This window comes from Scyliorhinus canicula, chromosome 19, assembly GCF_902713615.1.
Source record: "Scyliorhinus canicula chromosome 19, sScyCan1.1, whole genome shotgun sequence".
Lineage (NCBI taxonomy): Eukaryota > Metazoa > Chordata > Chondrichthyes > Carcharhiniformes > Scyliorhinidae > Scyliorhinus > Scyliorhinus canicula.
This window is the reverse complement of record NC_052164.1, coordinates 19,870,531-19,890,971: the sequence shown is the minus strand read 5'-3', so window position 1 is coordinate 19,890,971 and position 20,441 is coordinate 19,870,531. Positions and strand designations below refer to the sequence as shown.

At 41.3% G+C, this 20,441-nt stretch overlaps 1 protein-coding gene across 7 annotated transcripts in view; it reads right to left on the bottom strand.

Annotated features, from left to right (window-relative positions):
- Nucleotides 1-1,397: 1,397 nt before the first annotated feature.
- Nucleotides 1,398-20,441, bottom strand: part of nbr1a (NBR1 autophagy cargo receptor a) — a 69,188-nt gene continuing 50,144 nt past the window's right edge. For 6 of the 7 annotated variants that reach the window (XM_038778553.1, XM_038778550.1, XM_038778551.1 and 3 more), the window contains 6 exons: nt 18,279-18,410; nt 16,657-17,014; nt 15,263-15,369; nt 14,523-14,595; nt 9,274-9,373; nt 1,398-4,865 (listed from right to left, as the gene is read on the bottom strand). In XM_038778553.1, the coding sequence (XP_038634481.1) occupies nt 4,692-4,865; nt 9,274-9,373; nt 14,523-14,595; nt 15,263-15,369; nt 16,657-17,014; nt 18,279-18,410 (944 nt within the window). In that variant the 3' untranslated portion in view covers nt 1,398-4,691. The remainder of the gene's footprint in view (nt 4,866-9,273; nt 9,374-14,522; nt 14,596-15,262; nt 15,370-16,656; nt 17,015-18,278; nt 18,411-20,441) is intronic. The other variant, XR_005458136.1, reaches the window with a different exon arrangement.

Sequence of the window (20,441 nt, the reverse complement as noted above, 5' to 3'; positions counted from 1 at the left end):
ATCTGAAACTTCCCAAGAAATATTTCCATTGGTAAACCTAACCAGTTATACTTCTGAAGAGAGACCAAACAGAGACACATTCAGAATCTGCTTCTGAGGAATCTTTAACACCAATGGGGACGGACAAGTAACTTACCAGGAAGTGCTACCAACAGAAAAAAAAAGACTTTGCAAGGTCTTTGCCAGGTTCAAGAATGTAGAGTACAATATATATAAGTTGTATATATGTAAAAAGATCATGGTGCATAGTAATGTGTCTAATGTATAATTAGGTCTGTTGTTTAAAACATCAAGAAAAATTGTTTGTACTAAAAAAGTCAAGGGGGAGGGTGTTAAGTAAATCATCCCTGCTGGTGGAACTTCACGTGATGTGTAGTGAAGTCAGCATAGTGTTTGCGTGGGCTTTAGTTCTCCATCATATGAGCAACAACTCCTGAATAAACCTTGCATCGTGTTTGGAAAAAACCCAAGTGTGTCGAACCTCTATACCTTTTCTCTTGGCAGCACAATGAAAATATAACAAACGTCAAATGGTAAAAAAAATAAATATTTACACTTTGGACGCAGAGGGACAAAATTCACCTTCCCATCACTGCCACTTGACCAGTGCCCTTGCTGCTGTCAGTTAGACAGCTCATGCTACTGCTATCTGTCAGCAACCTTTCACCAACTATGCTGCAATCTCTGGGTGTAGCACTGCACTGGAGCACCAGGCAATGGCATATGGAAAGCAGACACTAGGGAAATGCACGTGGGTGATAAGCTGATATTTCATACAATATTGCATGGTTTGATTTATAAATTTGGTTTGGAATATTTATTTTGCGGTGGTTTTTAATTTAGCATTGTTGCCAAGCAGTAAGGTCAATAACAAAGGGAAGGTAAAGTGTGGGACTGTTGTTAAATGGGAAATTTGGGCAGTTTGTAATGATATTGAAATCAGATGAGTTGATCAGGGACAAAACTGCCTAAAGGGACAGTGAAGGGTTGCCTCCTCGTCCACCACATCGCCTCAGCGGTTTGCAATATAGCTGGTGGCAATACACAGTGAGAAAGAGAAAATCATTGCAGATCACCTAACATTTCCAGTATGGAGTGGCCTTACAAATAGGCTGTTTTTCACTGCATGGAGTGTAAAGACAACAAAGGCATTCATACGTCAGCCAAATAAATGCGTAACTCACATTCCTGAAGGAATTAAAATAGGCATCATTCACATTGAAAGAATGTATTACTTTGATAATACGTTTTGCCTGGAAGCTCCACATTTTTCCTAGCAGTTGTGGAACAATATCAAAAGCACAGAGTACCCTTAAATGTTTGGCACCAAACCATTGCAATTTCAACAGTTTTGGGATTTTACAAATGCTGAAATCGAAATGACTAAGGAGACCTCATTTTATTTAAACAATATTTTTTATTGATTCATGTATCTGGGAATCAAAATTCATTTCCATCACATTTTAAAAGGACAGAAAAATACAGATCTGTAAAGAATGTTGAGCAATATATGCAAGAGTCTAAAATTGGTTAAGACAATTACATGCAAACGTAGACAATGTGCAAATGAAGCCATCAGAAGTTACTGGAGCATTAATTTGTATCTTAATATACTGCAAATTGTGATAAATTATGTACAAAAAGGATTGATGGATGTAAGAATATAGGTACACTGCAGAATGGTTCAATGGTTTCTATGTGTGGCTTATTTATTATGTTCTTGAACATGGGAATATATATTTGTCTCCAGTTTAAAAAAAAATGACTTTTCCTTTGATTCCTAGTCCCATTCTGCAAGGTTAACAGCCACTAACTGCAAGATGAAATGGTATCAAGGAAGAACCTGTGCGAATGTGAGCGTGCACACTTCATTCAGTCATTCTAAAGAAGCAAAGTGTAAATCACTTTTGGGGAAACTTGTTGACCATGGAATGCCTGTGCAGTTTTAGATCTGTCAATGAGCATTTCAGTTTCAGAACTTGTAATTGGTGACAGCTTGAATAAGGTAAACTGTTAGTATCATTGTGTTTTTTCAAAAGGTACAAGATATTATTTTTTGAACTATTGTAGTGCAACAGAAATGAATCCGCAAGTCATTTCATAAGGTTAAAATATGTTTACGGGAAAACAAACTTTTTCTTGCATTCTATGGCCTACTTTGTACCAATTTCAAGGGGTTTAGATAAGGATCATACAATTATCTGAAACAGAAAGACTCAGTTAAGTGCAGGGTAGTGCTCATGACATTTACAAACTTGGGGCATGGAGTCAAATCGTAAAACACAAATGATAACTAAAATACAGGAGATCCATCTTAGCCATACAACACAGTGTACTGTAGCACTGTAACTTACTGAATGGACAACCTCAATAGCAGCTAAAGTGGACATTTCCTATGGTCAACACTACTTACTTTTGAGCATTAGAAGACATCCATGACTTGCTAACAAAAAATAAATGTCCACCAATGCTGTAAATATTGCTGCATTGGCTAATGCAGGAATCAAGTCAAATCTTATGATGCTTTCCTTATGTTGGCAGAAAAGTAATTAAAATGAATGGCTGTAAGTATTTCTAAAATCTTGAGTCTGGATTTCTGCAGAAAATTGATAAATGTAATGCTTTTTAATCATAAAAGGCAGCTCTTAAACTTTGATTGTACAATTGAACATTCACTTTCCAGGTGAATATAAACTGTGTTCACAAATAGGTTTTTGTTTGATCATTAATGACCAGCTGCAGAAGCAACACAAACAGACCAATTGGGAGTTGCTTCTTTGCCCAAAATGTTATTTTACCAAGAAAGCCGGCTTGTTATGTTGCCAGCATGTTACACACTTGTTTAATTTCCCTTAGAATAATCAATATTGTTTTTTTCCCAGCTACTTGCGGCACAGGGTTTCCTGGAAAACAGATTAGTAACCAATTAATTCAGCTCAAAAACGTGAAAAATCCCATCATCATCCTACACACTACTTTAATCCTTTAGACCATGAATTAATCCAACAGCGCTCAGTAAAAATGCCGAAATCACTGCTATACCAATTTAATCAATAAAGAAACCAACAAGTTGAGCTGACAAAGTTTTGCTCCTGATAGGAGAGGGGAAAAGGAGAGAGAACAATGCCATTTAAAAATCAGGTGAAACAATTCTAGAGTCTTTCAATATTTTTCTTGAGCAGAAGAACAACTGGCATTGCATCCCTTACCAAGTGTTTACATATTTGGGTGTCTGTAGGAGTTGACAATTATATCAACATTACATTTTTAAAACTACCAGAACTGTCAAGCAGCTGAGTGAAGGTTCCAATGTCACAATCAGCTTGAGAGGTATCCTATCAGTAGAATTCTTGAAATCCCAACATCTATTAACTGAGGTTTTCTCAGAGACGCTTAATCAACAACTGCCACATTTTCCAGATTGAAAGAAATGATGGTTTGCTTCCTTGGGTGGGGTATATAATTACAATTGTGTGGATGGCTCCTACAAATCTGGAATTTGAATCAATATGTTAGCATCAATCTACCTCAATCCCAAAAGGGAAAAAAAGAGGCCACATCATTTCAAAGTCCAACTGAGCGGTTTCAATCCAAACATTATTGTGTGTTATTAAGACTGGACACAAAAATGACCAGAACATTAAAATATAAAATGCCAACTCTGCCAATAGCCGAGATTAATCTACTGAAAACATCCACTCAACACCAGATCCTTAGAAGCACGTATAGGTTGGCAACTAATGCTACAATGATCATTTCAAATACACAACTTCCACATACTTGAACGACTGGAAGGAAACTTAAATAATAGATCAAGATGTACTATTCCACTTACTCCACCAGGACAGAATTTTCTGTTTCAAATTAAGCTTTTCCTACTGTCACCTGATTAATGTTTTAAAACAACAGTCTGATTATGACATTGTCAATTTTGTGCTACGCATATTATCTCTCTCACACACACACAACTTTCCATGACCCAAAATATCGTCTTAAACTAAAGGCTATGGCAAAAGGCTATTTTTGTTAATACAGGTTATCATACTAAATATTTGAATGTTATAGCAAATTTAAAAAAGATGATCAAATACAGAAATAGGCTTGCACTACTACAAATGTATGAGCTAAAATGAAGTTTCAATTATATCTGTCTGAATGGATACACTATGCTAACAGAATGTTCCTCCCTGGAAGAGACACAATAAAAGAAGTATGTTCATGACAATGGGTCCCTAAAGCACACTCATTGCATTGATACAGGTTTGCTGTAGTGTTAATTGTGTACAGAATCCAACTGTGCATGGAATATTGCTTTTTAAAATGAAATATATACACGTTTGATGTATTGAATGTAGTGTAATTTGTGAAGATATCAGCATCAACATGAAATAATTTACCAAAAATAATCAAACAGACTCAAAGACTGATAGACATATCTTGAGCTGTGTTTCTTCTGGCTTTAACTTTATAAAAACCCACACACTTAAAAAGTGAAACGTGGATTAATATGGAATAGAGAAAGCAAGCGCATTATTTTCTCAATAATGAATGAACTCCGTATTAATGCAATGGAGCACATTACTGAAAATGAATTCTCAGAATATTGATATTGTCCTTGATTACTGCTATTGTGCACAAACATGTGGCAGCTACACGTTCACCGAGTGGCGATCCATATATCCCGCGTTTATTCAGTGGCGGTTAGCATGCCAGTCATTCTCACTGCTGTGGAGAAGTTCAGTGACAACTTCAATAAGATTGTTGCTATACTTTTTGAGCAGTTTCATATTTAGTTGTTTGTCGCAAAATCCCATTTCAAAAAGTATATCCATCATGGATGCCGTTTGATTCTCTGTTGCTTCAGCCTATGCAGAGGGAAACAAACGTATCAGTTGCATGAAGTCATTCTTTATCAGCAGCACTGAGCTTTGAATACATTTAGCTGCTTTTCTGATTATCTTGACTATATACCCTTCCAGGCAGTGAATGGATAATGTCTATTAATACTTATCCATCATAGATTGAAAATCTATACCAGCTCATCCTTTTAACCATTTTATTAAAAGTTTCTGTTCATAATTGGAACAATTTGTTCATGGGCATGAGCGTTACTAGCATGATCAGCCAATATTGCCCATCTCTAATTACCCTCGAGATGGTGGAGGTGAGCTACCTTCCTGAACCATTGCAATCCAAACTCGCTGGTCAAATTTCCCTGTTCAGTCATGGTAGCCAAACCTTTAATATACTCCCCCTTTCACATCAGCCCCCTTCACACCACACCTAGCCACCTTGTAAATGTTTCATTTGAACCTTTTTCATTTCCTAGTTAAATATTTCCTACTGTTGATTTACTGTTTGATCTGCCAATTGTAATCTGCATATGGCAGTTTTAAAAAAATGTTTTTTTTAGAGTAGAACACAGAACATACAGTGCAGGAGGCCATTCAGCCCATCGAGTCTGCACCAACCCACTTAAGCCCTCACTTCCACCCTAGCCCCGTAACCCAATAACCTCTCCTGACCTTTTTGGTCACTAAGGGCACTTTATCATAGCCAATCCACCTAACCTGCACGTCTTTGGACTGTGGGAGGAAACCGGAGCACCCAGAGGAAACCCACGCTGACACGGGGAGAATGTGCAGACTCCGCACAGACGGGGAATCGAACCTGGAACCCTGGCTCTGTGAAGCCAAAGTGCTATCCACTTGTGCTACCGTACTGCCCAATTCTTTTTTTCCAATTAAGAGGCAATTTAGCATGGCCAATCCACCTAACGTGCACATCTTTGGGTTGTGGGGGTGAAACCCACGCAGACACAGGGAGAATGTGCAAACTCCACACGGACAGTGATCCAGGGCCGGGATTCGAACCCGGCTCAGAGCCGTAGGCAGCAATGGTAACCATTGCGCCACGTGCCGCCCCATATGGCACTTTTTATACTTCCTACAATAATGCTCTTTCCAAATCAAGCATCCTGGTCCTAAACTTTTCCTTCTCGGTTTCCATTATTCTTGAGACAAAATATTCTGTGTGGTTAGTCTTTATTCTCCTGGAATTAATCTAGCAGCTCTTCTTTCCACTTCCTCCAAAAATCTGATACTACAACTATAATTTATATTGCGCCTTTTAACATAATAAAACATTCCAAGGCACCTCACAGGAGTTTAAATCATGGCACCAGGCCATGCAGGGAGATGACCAAAAGCTAAGATCAAAAAGATAGGTGTTAAGATGGATCCTAAAGGAGGAGAGCGATTTGAAAAGGGTTAGGGAGATAATTAGAGGTTAAGACCCAATGCATGACCACTAAAGAAGTATGTTCTTGCTCTAGAGGGTGTGCAGAAAAGGCTTACCACACTTTCCTGGGATGGCAGGATTGACATATGAAGAAAGATTGAGTTGTTTAGGATTGAAGTCGCTGGAATTCAGAAGAGTGAGGGGCAATCTCATAGAAACCTGTAAAACTCTTAACAGGACTAGAGATGGTAGATGCAAGAAGGATATTCCCGATGGCGAGGTTGACCAGAACCAGGGGTCACAGTCTGAGGATATGGAGAAGACCATTTAAGACAAAGATGAGGGCAGCACGTGGCACAGTGGTTAGCACTGCTGCCCCACGGCGCTGAGGACCCGGGTTCGATCCTGGCGCCGGGTTACTGCCCATATGGAGTTTTCACATTCTCCCATTGTCTGATTGGGACTCACCCCCACACCCAAAGGTATGCAGGGTGGGTGGATTGGTCATGCCAAATTGCCCCTTAATTGGGGAAAAAAAATAATCGGGTACTCTAAATTTATATTTAATAAAAAAGACAGATGAGAAGAAATGTCTTCACCCAGAGAGCGGTCAGCCTGTGGAATTCACTACCACAGAAAGTAGTCAAGGCCAAAACATTGTATGTTTTCAATAAGCAGTTAGATGTAACTCTTTGGCAAAGTGGATCAAAGGATATTTGGGGGGGTGGGGGGAGAAGGCGGGATCAAGCTATTGAGTTAGATGATCAACCATGACCATAATGAATTGTGCAGCAGGCTTGGAGTGTCGAATGGCCTCCCCCTATTTTTTATGTTTCTAAATGGTGGAGCAATTGAAATAGAGTTACTCAAGGAGGCCAGGATTAGAGGAGTGATGATACCCGGGAGTCAGAATTCTAAAACAGGGAGACTGAACAGTGTGACTCTCGTTAGAAACTACAGCCCTAGTTATATAAACTCAATATTCTGGTTACTTCCCTGACTGCCTATGATCGTTGTATTAATTGTTTTGTCAGCTTGTTGGCCAAAACCACAGATCCACTGCCAACTGGGAAAACTTAATAATCTTCCCATTTAGTTTGTGATCTACATCACCATTTCTTCTGCTGAATCACATAAGTTTACACTTTTGCCGTATGAAATTGCATCCGTTTCTTCGCCATTCAGATTTTTTTTGATTTGTGCACACTGATCAAACCATTATTTGTCACCACTCCCCATTTGGTGTCTGACGTGAAAATTTAAGTCACCGTGACAGGATTCCATCGTCATTCATAAAAATGATATGATGTGGAGGTGCCGGCATTGGACTGGATGAGCACAGTAAGTCTTACAACACCAGGTTAAAGTCCAACAGGTTTGTTTCAAATCACTAGCTTTCAGAGCACTGCTCCTTCCTCAGGTGAAGGAGCTGTGCTCCGAAAGCTAGTGATTCGAAACAAACCTGTTGGACTTTAACCTGGTGGTGTCAGATTTCTTACTATAAAAATGATAAACAGAGATTCCAACATCAAATCCTAAAATTCATCTGCCTTCAAGATGCTTTCCCAGTATTCTAGCCATCTACAACCAGCAACTGCTATCCCCAAATCATGCACGGCCAAGTATTCCAGGCATCTGAACATTAAATAACAACCTATTTTGTGGAACAGTGACATTCACAATCTTATCCCTATTCACAATGTCTGTAACCTTATTTTGGACTTAATCCATAGTCTATTCAAGGAGTATACACCGAGGAGAAAGGGCACAATAGGATCAAACTCTGTCAAATTAATACAAATCGTTAGAGATAAACCAGTGCTTTTTTTTGGATTATGTCGTATAATCTGTCTGTACACATACCTGATTTAAGCACAAACATGAATCAGGTGACGCATGACAATTATAAAGGAGCTTCAGCCAAAATATTCTTCACCTCCATCTGTCTTTCTCCCACCCCATGCATACCATATTCTGGCTAAAATGTGCATGCCGAGTAGCTCTCTAGCTTGTGCTATTCATCAGCTGACTACTAAATATATAACAACGGTCCAAGATAAACATTCAAATCAATTCCACAAATGGAACTGCATAGCTACCACTTGACAATTCCCTCAAAGGGATGGTCAGAATTAAAAATCTAGTACAGAAATAAATTGCAGGAGCAATATATACTCCAACAAGCCGCAGTGCACTGAGTGAAAATAGCATTTACAATCAATGAACAGAAATACTAAGCAAACCCTGGTTTAAAAAAAAACTTCTTTATCAGGAGTTTATTGAATTTCTCATTAGCAAAAGGAGGTGTATCATCAACTGGGAAAACTGGTCAGTATGGTAGCACAGTGGTTAGTACCATTGCTTCACAGCACCAGGGACCTGAAAATGAAAAAATGAAAATCACTTATTGTCACGAGTAGGCTTCAATGAAGTTACTGTGAAAAGCCCCTAGTCGCCACATTCCAGCGCCTGTCCGGGGAGGCTGGTACGGGAATCGAACCATGCTGCTGGCCTGCTTAAAAAGCCAGCGATTTAGCCAAGTGAGCGGTTCGATTCCAGGCTTTGGTCACTGTGCGGAGTCTGCATGCTCTCCCCGTGTCTGCGTGGGCTTCCTCCAGGTGCTCTGGTTTCCTCCCACAAGTAGAAAGACGTGCTTGTTAGGTGATTTGGACTTTCTGAATTCTCCCTCAGTGTACCAGAACAGGCCCCTAGTAGTGTGGCGACTAGGGGCTTTTCACCGTAACTTCATTGCAGTGTTTATGTAAGCCTACTTGTGACACTAATAAAGATTATTATAAATAACTGCAACCGCACCAAATACAAATGATTAACACAAACAAATCAGAGGTCTTTTAAAGATCTGCATATAGCACTGGCCTGCAAGAAGAGATGGATTCTAATTTGTTTCTGGCACCACGAGTACAATAATCACATTAATCATAAAGGCACTAAAAATCACCTTGTGAACATTCCATACTGGGTAACGGTGTTTAAATGGTTTTATTTTTAAAATATTTTTTTTTTTTTAAATACCTGTGTCACACTGGTGTCCCCTGAAAAAAGAGCCTTATAAGCAGAGGCCGCCACAGACAGGGCTCCCTTCACCAGCTCACCAGCAATGCCACTATGGTGTCTACAAAGAAATTTTAGAAATTAGAACACAGCATTCAGTTTGTAAATGCGATTCTGATTAGTCCTGCTAATCAAGTGCAAGATGAGGTATTTTAAAAAAAAGCTACACTGAAGTATAGAAAAACAACTTGGGTTCTCCTCTCCCAAGTTTCTGTTCATCTCTCCTGGAGGCAGAATCATGGCAGATATAACAGAATCACTAAAGTTCAGGAGGAGGCCATTCGGCCCAGAGTATCTACATCAACTTCCCGTATGAGTAACTCAGTGACATTCTCCTGCCTTCTCCCCAAAAGCCCTACATATGCTTTCTTGGCTTTGATTATCTGTTGCTTTACAGTGGCAGCGGTTGCAAGGTGGACTCTCAATGTAGAACCCCGCCCCTTTTATTTCTTCCTATCTACTGTCTCGCTCCCTGATGATTTTGAATACCTCTATTAAATCCCTTTTCTCCAAGAAAAACTGACCCAACTTCTTCAATATCTCTTCAAAATTGAAATTCCTCATTTCTGGAATAATTTTTGTGAACCTTTCCTGCACCTCCAACAGATGAATATCTTTTCTAAAGTGTAGCATCCAAAACCGGACAGAATGTCCCAGCTGAGGGGGAGTCTTATCCAAGTTCAACATAACTACCATGTTCTTGAATTCTGTGCTCCTTTAAAGAAAGTGAGGATACTGTATGTTTTATTAACCGCGCTCTCAACCTGCCTGCCACCTTCAATGACTTATGTACACATCCACCCAGTTCATTCTGCTCCTGCACCCTCTTCAGAACTGGACCCGTCATTTTACATTGTCACTCCATGTTCTTCCTACTAAATCAGTTCATATTTCTCTGCATTGAACTCCATCTACCATTTTTTTGCCCATTCCACCAACTTGTCTATGTGCTTTTGAAGTTCTAGACTATCCTTCTCATAGTTCATAATGCTCCCAAGTTTTGTATTATGCAGATTTTGAACTTGTCCCTGTACACCAAGACCTGGGTCATTAATACATATCAGGAAAAGCACGGATACGGACTCCCCACTCCAGCATGAAAAAAGACCCATTAACCACTACAGTTTCTTATTACATACGCAATTTTGTATCCATGCTGCTACTTTCCCTTTTATTCCATGGGCCATAACTTTACTTAAAAGTCTGTTGTGCAGCACTGTATCAAATATCTTTTGGAAGTTCATCTATACAGCATTACCCGTACTAGTATGGCAGGGGGTGTGGGGACCTGAGCAATTGGTGAAGGTGAAATAGGGCCACTATGGCTCTGAGGAAGAGCAGACAGGGAGATGTTGCTGAAAACAGCGGAACTAGTGGCCTGAAGTGCATATGTTTTAATGCAAGAAGTATAATAGGTAAGGCAGATGCACCTAGAGCTTGCATTAGTACTTGGAACTATGGTGTTGTTGCCATTACAGAGGCCTGGTTGAGGGAAGGACAGGATTGGCAGCTAAACAGTCCAGGATTTAGATGTTTCAGGCAGGATAGAGGGGGATGTAAAAGTGGTGGAGGAGTTGTGCTACCGGTTAGGGAGAATATCACAGCTGTACTGCAGGACGACACCTCAGAGGGCAGCGAGGCTAGATGGGTAGAGATCAAGAATAAAAAGGGTGCAGTCACAATGTTCAGGGTTTACTACAGGCCTCCCAACAGCCAGCGGGAGATAGAGGAGCAGATAGGTAGACAGATTTTGGAAAGGAGTAAAAGCAACAGGGTTGTTGTGATGGGAGACTTTAACTTCCTGAATATTGACTGGGACTCACGTAGTGCTAGGGGCTTGGATGGGGCAGAGTTTGTAAGGAGCATCCAGGAGGGCTTCTTAAAACAATATGTAGATAGTACAACTAGGGAAGGGGCTGTACTGGACCTGGTATTGGGGAATAAGCCTGGCCAAGTGGTAGAAGTTTCAGTAGGGGAGCATTTCGGGAACAGTGACCACAACTCAGTAAGTTTTAAAGTGCTGGTGGACAAGGATAAGAGTGGTCTTAGGGTGAATATGCTAAATTAGGGGAAGGCTAATTCTAACAATATTAGGTGGGAACTGAAGAACATAGATTGGGGGCGGATGTTTGAGGGTAAATCAACATCTGACATGTGGGAGGCTTTCAAATGTCAGTTGAAAGGAATTCAGGACCGGCATGTTCCTGTGAGGAAGAAGGATAAAGATGGCAAATTTCAGGAACCTTGGATAACGAGAGATATTGTCGGTCTCGCCAAAAAGGAGGAATTTGTCAGGGCTAGAAGGCTGGGAACAGACAAAGCCTGTATGGAATATAAGGAAAGTAGGAAGGAACTTAAGCAAGGGGTCAGGAGGGCGAAAAAGAGTCACGAAAAGACAATGGCAAATAGGGTTAAGGAAAATCCCAAGGCTTTTTACACATACATAAAAAGCAAGAGGGTAGCCAGGGAAAAGGTTGGCCCACTGAAAGAAGGGGAGGGAATCTATGTGTGGAGCCAAAGGAAAGGGGCGAGTTACTAAATGAATGCTTTGCATCAGTATTCACCAAAGAGAAAGAATTGGTGGATGTTGAGTCTGGAGAAGGGTGTGTAGATAGCCTGGGTCACATTGATATCCAAAAAGACGAGTGTTGGACGTCTTGAAAAACATTAAGGTGGATAGGTCTCCAGGGCCTGATGGGATCTACCCCAGAATACTGAAGGAGACAAGAGAGGAAATTGCTGAGGCCTTGACAGAAATCTTTGGATCTTCACTGTCTTCAGGTGATGTCCCGGAGAATAGCCAATGTTGTTCCTTTGTTTAAGAAGGGTAACAAGGATAACCCAGGGAACTACAGGCCGGTGAGCCTTACGTCAGTTGTAGGGAAATTACTGGAGAGAATTCTTCGAGTCTACATCGACTCCCATTTGGAAGCAAGTGGTCGTATTAGCGAGAGGCAGCACGGTTTTGTGAAGGGGAGGTCGTGTCTCACCAACTTGACAAGAGTTTTTCGAGGAGGTCACAAAGATGATTGATGCAGGTAGGGCAGTGGATGTTGTCTATATGGACTTCAGCAAGGCCTTTGACAAGGTCCCTCATGGCAGACTGGTACAAAAGATGATGTCACATGGGATCAGAGGTGAGCTGGCAAGATGGATACAGAACTGGCTAGGTCATAGAAGGCAGAGAGTAGCAATGGAAGGGTGCTTTTCTGATTGGAGGGCTGTGACTAGTGGTGTTCCACAGGGATCAGTGCTGGGACCTTTGCTGTTCGTAGTATATATAAATGATTTGGAGGAAAATGTAACTGGTCTGATTCGTAAGTTTGCGGACAACACAAAGGTTGGCGGAATTGCAGACAGCGTTGAGGACTGTCAAAGGATACAGCAGGATTTAGATCGTTTGGAGACTTGGGCGGTGAGATGGCAGATGGAGTTTAATCTGGACAAATGTGAGGTAATGCATTTTAGAAGTTCTAATACAGGTAGGGAATATCCAGTGAATGGTGGAACCCTGAAGAGTATTGACAGTCAGAGAGATCTTGGTGTACAGGTCCACAGATTACTGAAAGGGGCAACACAGGTGGAGAAGATAGTCAAGAAGGCCTTCATTGGTCGGGGCATTGAGTATAAAATTGGCAAGTCATGTTGCAGCTGTATAGAATCTTAGTTAGGCCACACTTGGAGTATAGTGTTCAATTCTGGTCACCACACTACCAGAAGGATGTGGAGGCTTCAGAGAGGTGAGGCAGCAATGCTAACCACTGCGCCACCGTGCTGCCCTGGTTTTTTTCATTAACCTGCATTTGTAAATGTGACTTTTAATTTTGCCCTGAATTATTGTTTCTGGCTTTTAATTTTGCCCTGAATTATTGTTTCTGGAAGATTTCCTTCCATCAAAGTTAAACTGACCGACTGTAGTCGCTGGACTTATCTTTAAATCTTTTTTTGAACAAAAGTGTAACGTTTGCAGCTTTCCAGTCCACTGGCAACATCCTTGAAGGGAGTTCACCCTCTAAGGCACACTGAAAAGCTATAGCGAGTGCCTCCAGTTTCCCCACTCACATCCTTCAGTACTCTTGGATGCATTTCCTCTGTTCCAGGTGCCTTACTGACTTCAAGTACAGACAGCCTACCCATTATCTCTTCATTAACAATTTTAAATCCTTCTAGTGACTCAATTTCCTCCTCTTTCACCATGGCCTGGATGGCATCTTTTTCCTTGTAAGAGAGATATTTCTGCCTCCATGCACAAATCCACCTTTTGATTTCTAATCGACCCTACTTTTCCTTTTATCACCCTTTTTCTACTTAAATGCTGTAAAGGCGCAACAGTCCCACAGGCTCCACTATATTATTGCTTTCCAGCGAGTTGCTCCCAAATGGCCATTTCACATACGAGGCCAGATGTGGAATGTTGGGAAGACTGTTCAGCAACAGAAGCATCATAACTGAACCCAATTCTGCCGTCTCTAATCAACACAGGGACTTCTGGAAGGTAACCAGGCATGATGGCTGATTTGACACCTGATATGGAGAGGTTATTGCTCCAGCTGAGATCAATAAGCTCTATTGAGCAACGGAAGAAAGGGTTGCCAATTTTGACTTCTATTTGCCTTTAAAGCAGTAAAATAATTTGTATTTATATGGTGGATCTTACATGCCCAAGATGTCCCAAAAGACTTCATAGGTCATAATATTTCATTACTTTGGAAATGTAGTTACTTATATATGAAAATGCAGCAGCCAGTTTCAACACACAGCAATGACATAAATAAGCAGATATTCAGTTTAGTGGCAATGGTTAGTGAACTCACCTGCTGTTCTTCATATAGTGGTTTTGCTCCTTTTATATTCATGCGAGGCAATGGGCAGAGTTTCACATGAATATTTTGTTTGAAAGATGACATCTCTGCATGGAGTAATACTTCAGCCTAAATTTTGTGCTTAAACTATTGGATTGGAACTTTATGTCTACCATCTTCTTGCTCAAAAGTGAGAAATAATTGAGCCAAGGCTAATACTGAGTATTTCTACTGGTTTGCATAATGGAACTGGTGGTTATCACCAAAACTACAACAAAATTTGGCTAGGTAAAATACATACGTATACTTCCATCTTGAATGTTTTCAGTTCTACCAAAACAAGCAGCTACTCGTATATTACAAAAGCATATTTTGAATAGAAAGTTTGCATAGTAAATGGTGCGTCACCTTAAATGTGGGCACTGTCTAATATTCATGGTCTTCGGTGGTTCTGCACACTCTATCTCCAAAGGTGTAGATACTGAAAACAAATAGTACAGCAATTAAATTATGAGTAAAGGCAATAAAAGGTTTATTGACTGGAAAGTGAAAAAATGTTTTCTCCATTGCAACATCAGAAAATCTCACATATGTTGGCAGCTTTAACTAATCATGCATTTGTTATAAACAGCAGCTGACAGCTGCATCCCAATTGTACAATAGTTGGTGAAAGAGAACAGCAAGCACACTACACACCGTCGCTCCAAGTGCGTTTTTGGAACCCATGTACACTGATCCACGAAAATCATGATTAGCCAGCATTTGAGTGCTGAACCTGCAGATGTCTCTGTTATAGAACCTCAAATTTTGTAATCAGCAATAGAAATAAGATCAAACTATCAAAGCGCTGTGCCTTATTAACACCACATTCACTTAGTACGTCCTTTCATCCCTTGATCAAAATAATCCCTTTTGTTTATAATTTGAGATTTCCACGATTCATGCTTTTTCTTTCAATCCAAATCAATTTGAATAATTATCTTTAAACTTGCAGCACTAACTAAAAACTCCATTGCAGTAGAACAACTATTCTCCAACTGAAAACTGGAATCAAAGAAACTGAAAGAGCCACTGGCATAAAGCATGAAGAAAAGATACAGCAATAAAGTAACAGAAAAAATATTTTTTAATGGTAATATATTTATTACCATTGTTTTCTTGACGAACAGGTGATCTAACTGTAGGATTTTCGACATTAGCCATTTCCGAGGCATCAGAATGAATGTCGTGTGAATTTAGAGTTGAGCCACCAATCCTTTAACAACAGACCGGGAAAATAAATTAAAATTTTACTGCCCATATGAGTGACTTTAATTTATCACCGCGCCAAATTGTAAACTCAGGACAAACACCTTTATCCTCCCAACATTATCCTTAGGATGTGGAGAAAACCAGGCAAGGCTGGGGTTTGAAGATCTTCCACAGGTCTTAACGAGGAGATCTCATTTAAATAACATAATGCAAACTCCAATTGACATCCATTTGTCTCTTCTAACCTCTTGCATGCCAGGATTCCTGGTTTGGGTACCTTGGGAACATTATTCATATATGGGTTTCCACGGATGGAGGTTATTTGAATTATATGAACACAATATAATCTGACCGATTTTATCCCCTATACACACTGCCACAATTAGCCTCTCGATTTAAATAAGAACAAGAACACTCAAATGTAGAACAAACATAGAACAAACAGTGCAGAAGGAGGCCATTCGGCCCATCGAGTCTGCACCGGCCCACTTAAGCCCTCACTTCCACCCTATCCCCATAACCCAATAACCCCTCCTAACCCCTTTTGGTCACTAAGGGCAATTTATGATGGCGAATCCACCTAACCTGCACGTCTTTGGACTGTGGGAGGAAACCAGAGCACCCGGAGGAAACCCACGCAGACACGGGGAGAACGTGCAGACTCCGCACAGACAGTGACCCAGCAGGGAATCGAACCTGGGACCCTGGCGCTGTGAAGCCACAGTGCTATCCAGTTGTGCTACCATGCTGCCCTACGTGTTTGTTTCTAACCCAGGAATATGCAGAACAATTCGACAATTCAACACTGACTGGATTTATGGGGGAAACTTCCTTTATTCAGAGACAGGGGGCTGCATTCTCTGTCCCGCCGCGCCACATGTCTGTTTCAGCACGCCGGCGAGATGCTCAGTTACGCCGGCTGGTCAATGGGGTTTCCCAATGTGGGGCAGCCCCAAGCCATCGGGAAATTCCCAGGCTACCGGCAAAACGGAGCACCCTGCCGGCGGAGAATCCAGCCCAGGATGTTTAGGTTAAGCCATTAGGGCGCCAATAAAGGCTTTATGAATGGTTGTTGTGAAACACTTTGGTAATCATTGAAATCATGAGTATTGAGACTTCAATGAATTTCAAAACTGAGCTTGCAGAAACATCATAAGCACAGAAGATCAAACAATATTATTTGATGTGGAGATGGAATGCTATCACCTTAGTTATTTAAGTAATCATTAATATAATTTACAGAATAGTTATTTTGAACCAAAAATGCAAAACATGGGCTACTGAATATTACCTTTGGTGATGCAAAGGAGCAGAGAGCACCTCTGGTTTAAGGGGCTCCATATCCAGTGTCTGAGATGTACACAATATATCATTAATGTTTTGCAACTGAGGCCTGCTTTCATCAACTACATTTTCACTCTCAGTGACCTCTGCATCTGATACCACTTCTATCTCATCCTCCATTTCTTCAGGTTGGGAAAAAGATGAACTGCACACAGATTCTCCCAGTGGACGACTAGTATCAAAACACTCTGGTAGGATGATAATGTAGTCCTCTGAACAGTCTGAAGACACTTGACTTTGTATTTCATATTTTTCTTCTTCAAAGTTTATACTGGAACTATCAGACACATCAGTTTCAAGATTATCTGCAAGTCAGAAGCAAACAAGAGTTCATTTATTAAAAATGTCAATCTTATCATCAATTTCAATTCCACTTAATAATGAATCTCAAAAAGGGAAACAGAGGGTAAGAATAAGTGGGTCATTTTCGGAGTCGCAGGCGGTGACTAGTGAGGTACTGCTGTGATAAGTGCTTTAGCTGAAGGAACCAACGGTAATATTTCCAAGTTTGCCGAGGCTGGTTTAGCACAGTGGGCTAAACAGCTGGCTTGTAATACGGTTCAATTCCCGTACCGGCCTCCCCGAACAGGTGCCGGAATGTGGCAACTAGGGGTTTTTCACAGTAACTTAATTGAAGCCTACTTGTGACAATAAGCAATTATTATTATTAAGAGTGGCACGTGTGAAATTCAAGGACTTAATCCTGATTCTCCACAAAATACTGGTGATACATTTGGTTTTACTTCACAGTTTTGGCCATTGTGCTTGCAAAAGCCAGTTAAAAAGATAATAAGAATGATATTAAATGCATATGAACTCAATTGCAACCTTATGATTTTTGAAATAAAGGTGTTAGTGTGATGTGATATTTTCTATTAGTTGCCATATTTTTCCGACAGAGACTGGGGAGGTGGTGGTACTGGACTAATCCAGAGACCCAGGGGAATGCTCTGGGGACCTGGATTCAAATAAATTTGAATTCAATAAAATCTAGAATTGTGAGTCTGGAGTCACGTGTCAACCATGAAACCATTGACGATCGTCATAAAAATTGTGATTCACTAAATGTCCTTTAGGGAACAAAATCTGCCATCCTTACCCAGTCTGGCCGACACGCGATGCCAGACCCACAACAAAGTGGTTGACTCTTAAAACGTTCTCTGATATGTCTAGCAAGGCATAGAGTCCAAGGGCAAATAAGGGGATGGTTAACAAAGGCTGCCCAGCAAGAGGTGCCCATATCCATTGACTGAATTTTTTCCACAATAAATATGTATAGTCTCTTACTGCAGTAATTGTTGAATTAAATGGAATAGTTGCAAAACAAAGTGGGAAAAGCTGTATAAATATTAATTTTAAAATAAATTATAAGAATGTGAGAAATTGCATATTAGGCACGTCCAGTAAAGGGAAACTGTTAATTTTAAATCTAAGATTGATAAGTGTCTGTATTGAGGGGTTAAGGGGTATGTGACAAAGAGTTAGGAGACTGATCAGCCATGGCCCTGTTGAATGGCGGCGGAATATGCTCGAGAGGCTAAGTGGCCTACTCCTGTCCCTTTAAGTTACCTTTCCTTTGCAGCTCCTCTTCTTCTGTGCAAGGCTTCTCGCTCTGTCTAGAAGCAGGAGCTGTGGTCACAATGGTTCTACCAGGTTTTCCTTCTTTGATGCCAACATCAGAGCAACTTGTTTCTTGTAAATCTTGGGAGATGAAACACATGATTAACAGCTTGGCTGAAGGACATATGGATAATTTATATGCATGGTTGGGGTTAATAAGTTATCAAAGTACTTTCATTCCCTTTTTAGTGTGCCTCTATTACTAGAGCAACAAATAAAATCAGAAAGCAATGATGGTATTAACTGCAATTTTGACTTTTTTAAATTATTGAAGGTATTTATGAAGTTTTGAGGACTATTTATGTAATATGGAGGTACGGTTCTAAACCTTCCAACGTCAACCCAAACACATCCCATTATTGATTGTATTTTGTTTTGCTCTTTTTGTCAAAAACTAAAACAAAATTATAGTAAATTCAAAGAGCTGAATATTATTCATCTTCCACTATTACTGGGAACAACTGCCCTCCATTTTTATGTTTCAAATGCCACATTGTATCCACTAATTAGATAAATGATTAAGTATAGATTGAGATAATGCAATACTGTATAAACTCTGGAAATAAAAATAGCTAATTTAATGTAAAATATAATGGGCAGCACGGTAGCACAGTGGTTAGCACTGTTGCTTCACAGTGGCAGAGTCCCAGGTTCGATCCCCAGCTTGGGTCACTGTGCGGAGTCTGCACATTCTTCCTGTGTCTGCGTGGGTTTCCTCCGGGTGCTCCAGTTTCCTCCCACAAGTCCCAAAAGACGTACTGTTAGGTAAATTGGTTATTCTCAATTCTGCCTCACTATACCCAAACATGCCCTGCATAGTCGCGACTTGGGGATTTTCACAGTAACTTCATTGCAGTGTTAATGTGTTAATGCACTTGTGACACTAATTTTTTTTATTTATTTATTTATTTTTAAATTTTAGATTACCCAATTATTTTTTCCAATTAAGGGGCAATTTAGCGTGGCCAATCCACCTACCCTGCACATCTTTGGGTTGTGGGGGCGAAACCCACGCAGACACGGGGAGAATGTGCAAACTCCACACGGACAGTGACCCAGAGCCGGGATAGAATCTGGGACCTCAGCGCCGTGAGGCGGTTGTGCTAACCACACGGCCACCGTGCTGCCCCCTTGTGACACTAATAAAGATTATTGTAAAAAACGGTTTTTAAAAATTACAAATATGTCAAAACAAAAAAGCATATGTACAACTCCAAAAAGACCTTACTTGAACTTCAGTGTACACAGTAAGAGTGCTGAAAGGGTAAAATCTGGGGCGGGATTCTCTGTCGGCTGCGCCAAAATTGGGAAACGCGATTGGGCGGAGAATCGGCTGACGCCAAATTCACACCAAGTGGCCGCCAATTTCACACCAAGTCGCAATTCTCCGTTGCCTCGACAGTGGCGTCAATGCGTTCCAGAACACAAATACAGTAAACACCCGTTGCATATCATTAGCGGGCCCGACCCGGTATTCACCCGACCTCCTCGATTCTCCGCCTACGATGGCCCGAATTCGCATGGCGAAGTTCACGTGTGCTTTTAAAAACCGTGAAACTGGTGGCGCGGCTGACGAGGGAGAGAGAGTAGGACATGGAGAGGCGCGACCGCGGGCTTACGGTCCTGACACTGATCGGGCTGGCTGGTGGGTGACAGGGGAATGGGCCATGCGGCCGGGTTGAGCACCCCCCACCTCCCTGCACGAGGCTGGCACTGTGCCCAGGCAAGGACCATCATTGCCACAGTTTGCAAGGCAGCCACCTTGCTGCGTACCCCACAGACCACCCGCCTTGGCCCCTGGTTCTGCAATGATACCAGCTGTCTGGGTTCTCTCTACACCCCCACTGCCAGGTATCACACAGCCCACTTAAGGGCAACGGCCACAGTAGCCCCCACGGGTGCTGGACGGGGCCATGCAGTGTACCACTGGAAAGGGCAGCACCAGACGAAGGTACCCCTGGCAGCAGGGATGGGCGCCAAGGTCAGAAACCACACGATATCGGGCACTGACGGGGTGTGGGTGTGGGGATGGGGGAGGAGGCGGGACATGCAGGATTGGGGCCGCAATGCCAACCGGGGTCAACGGGTATGCCGTTGGACCTGGTTGGGCAT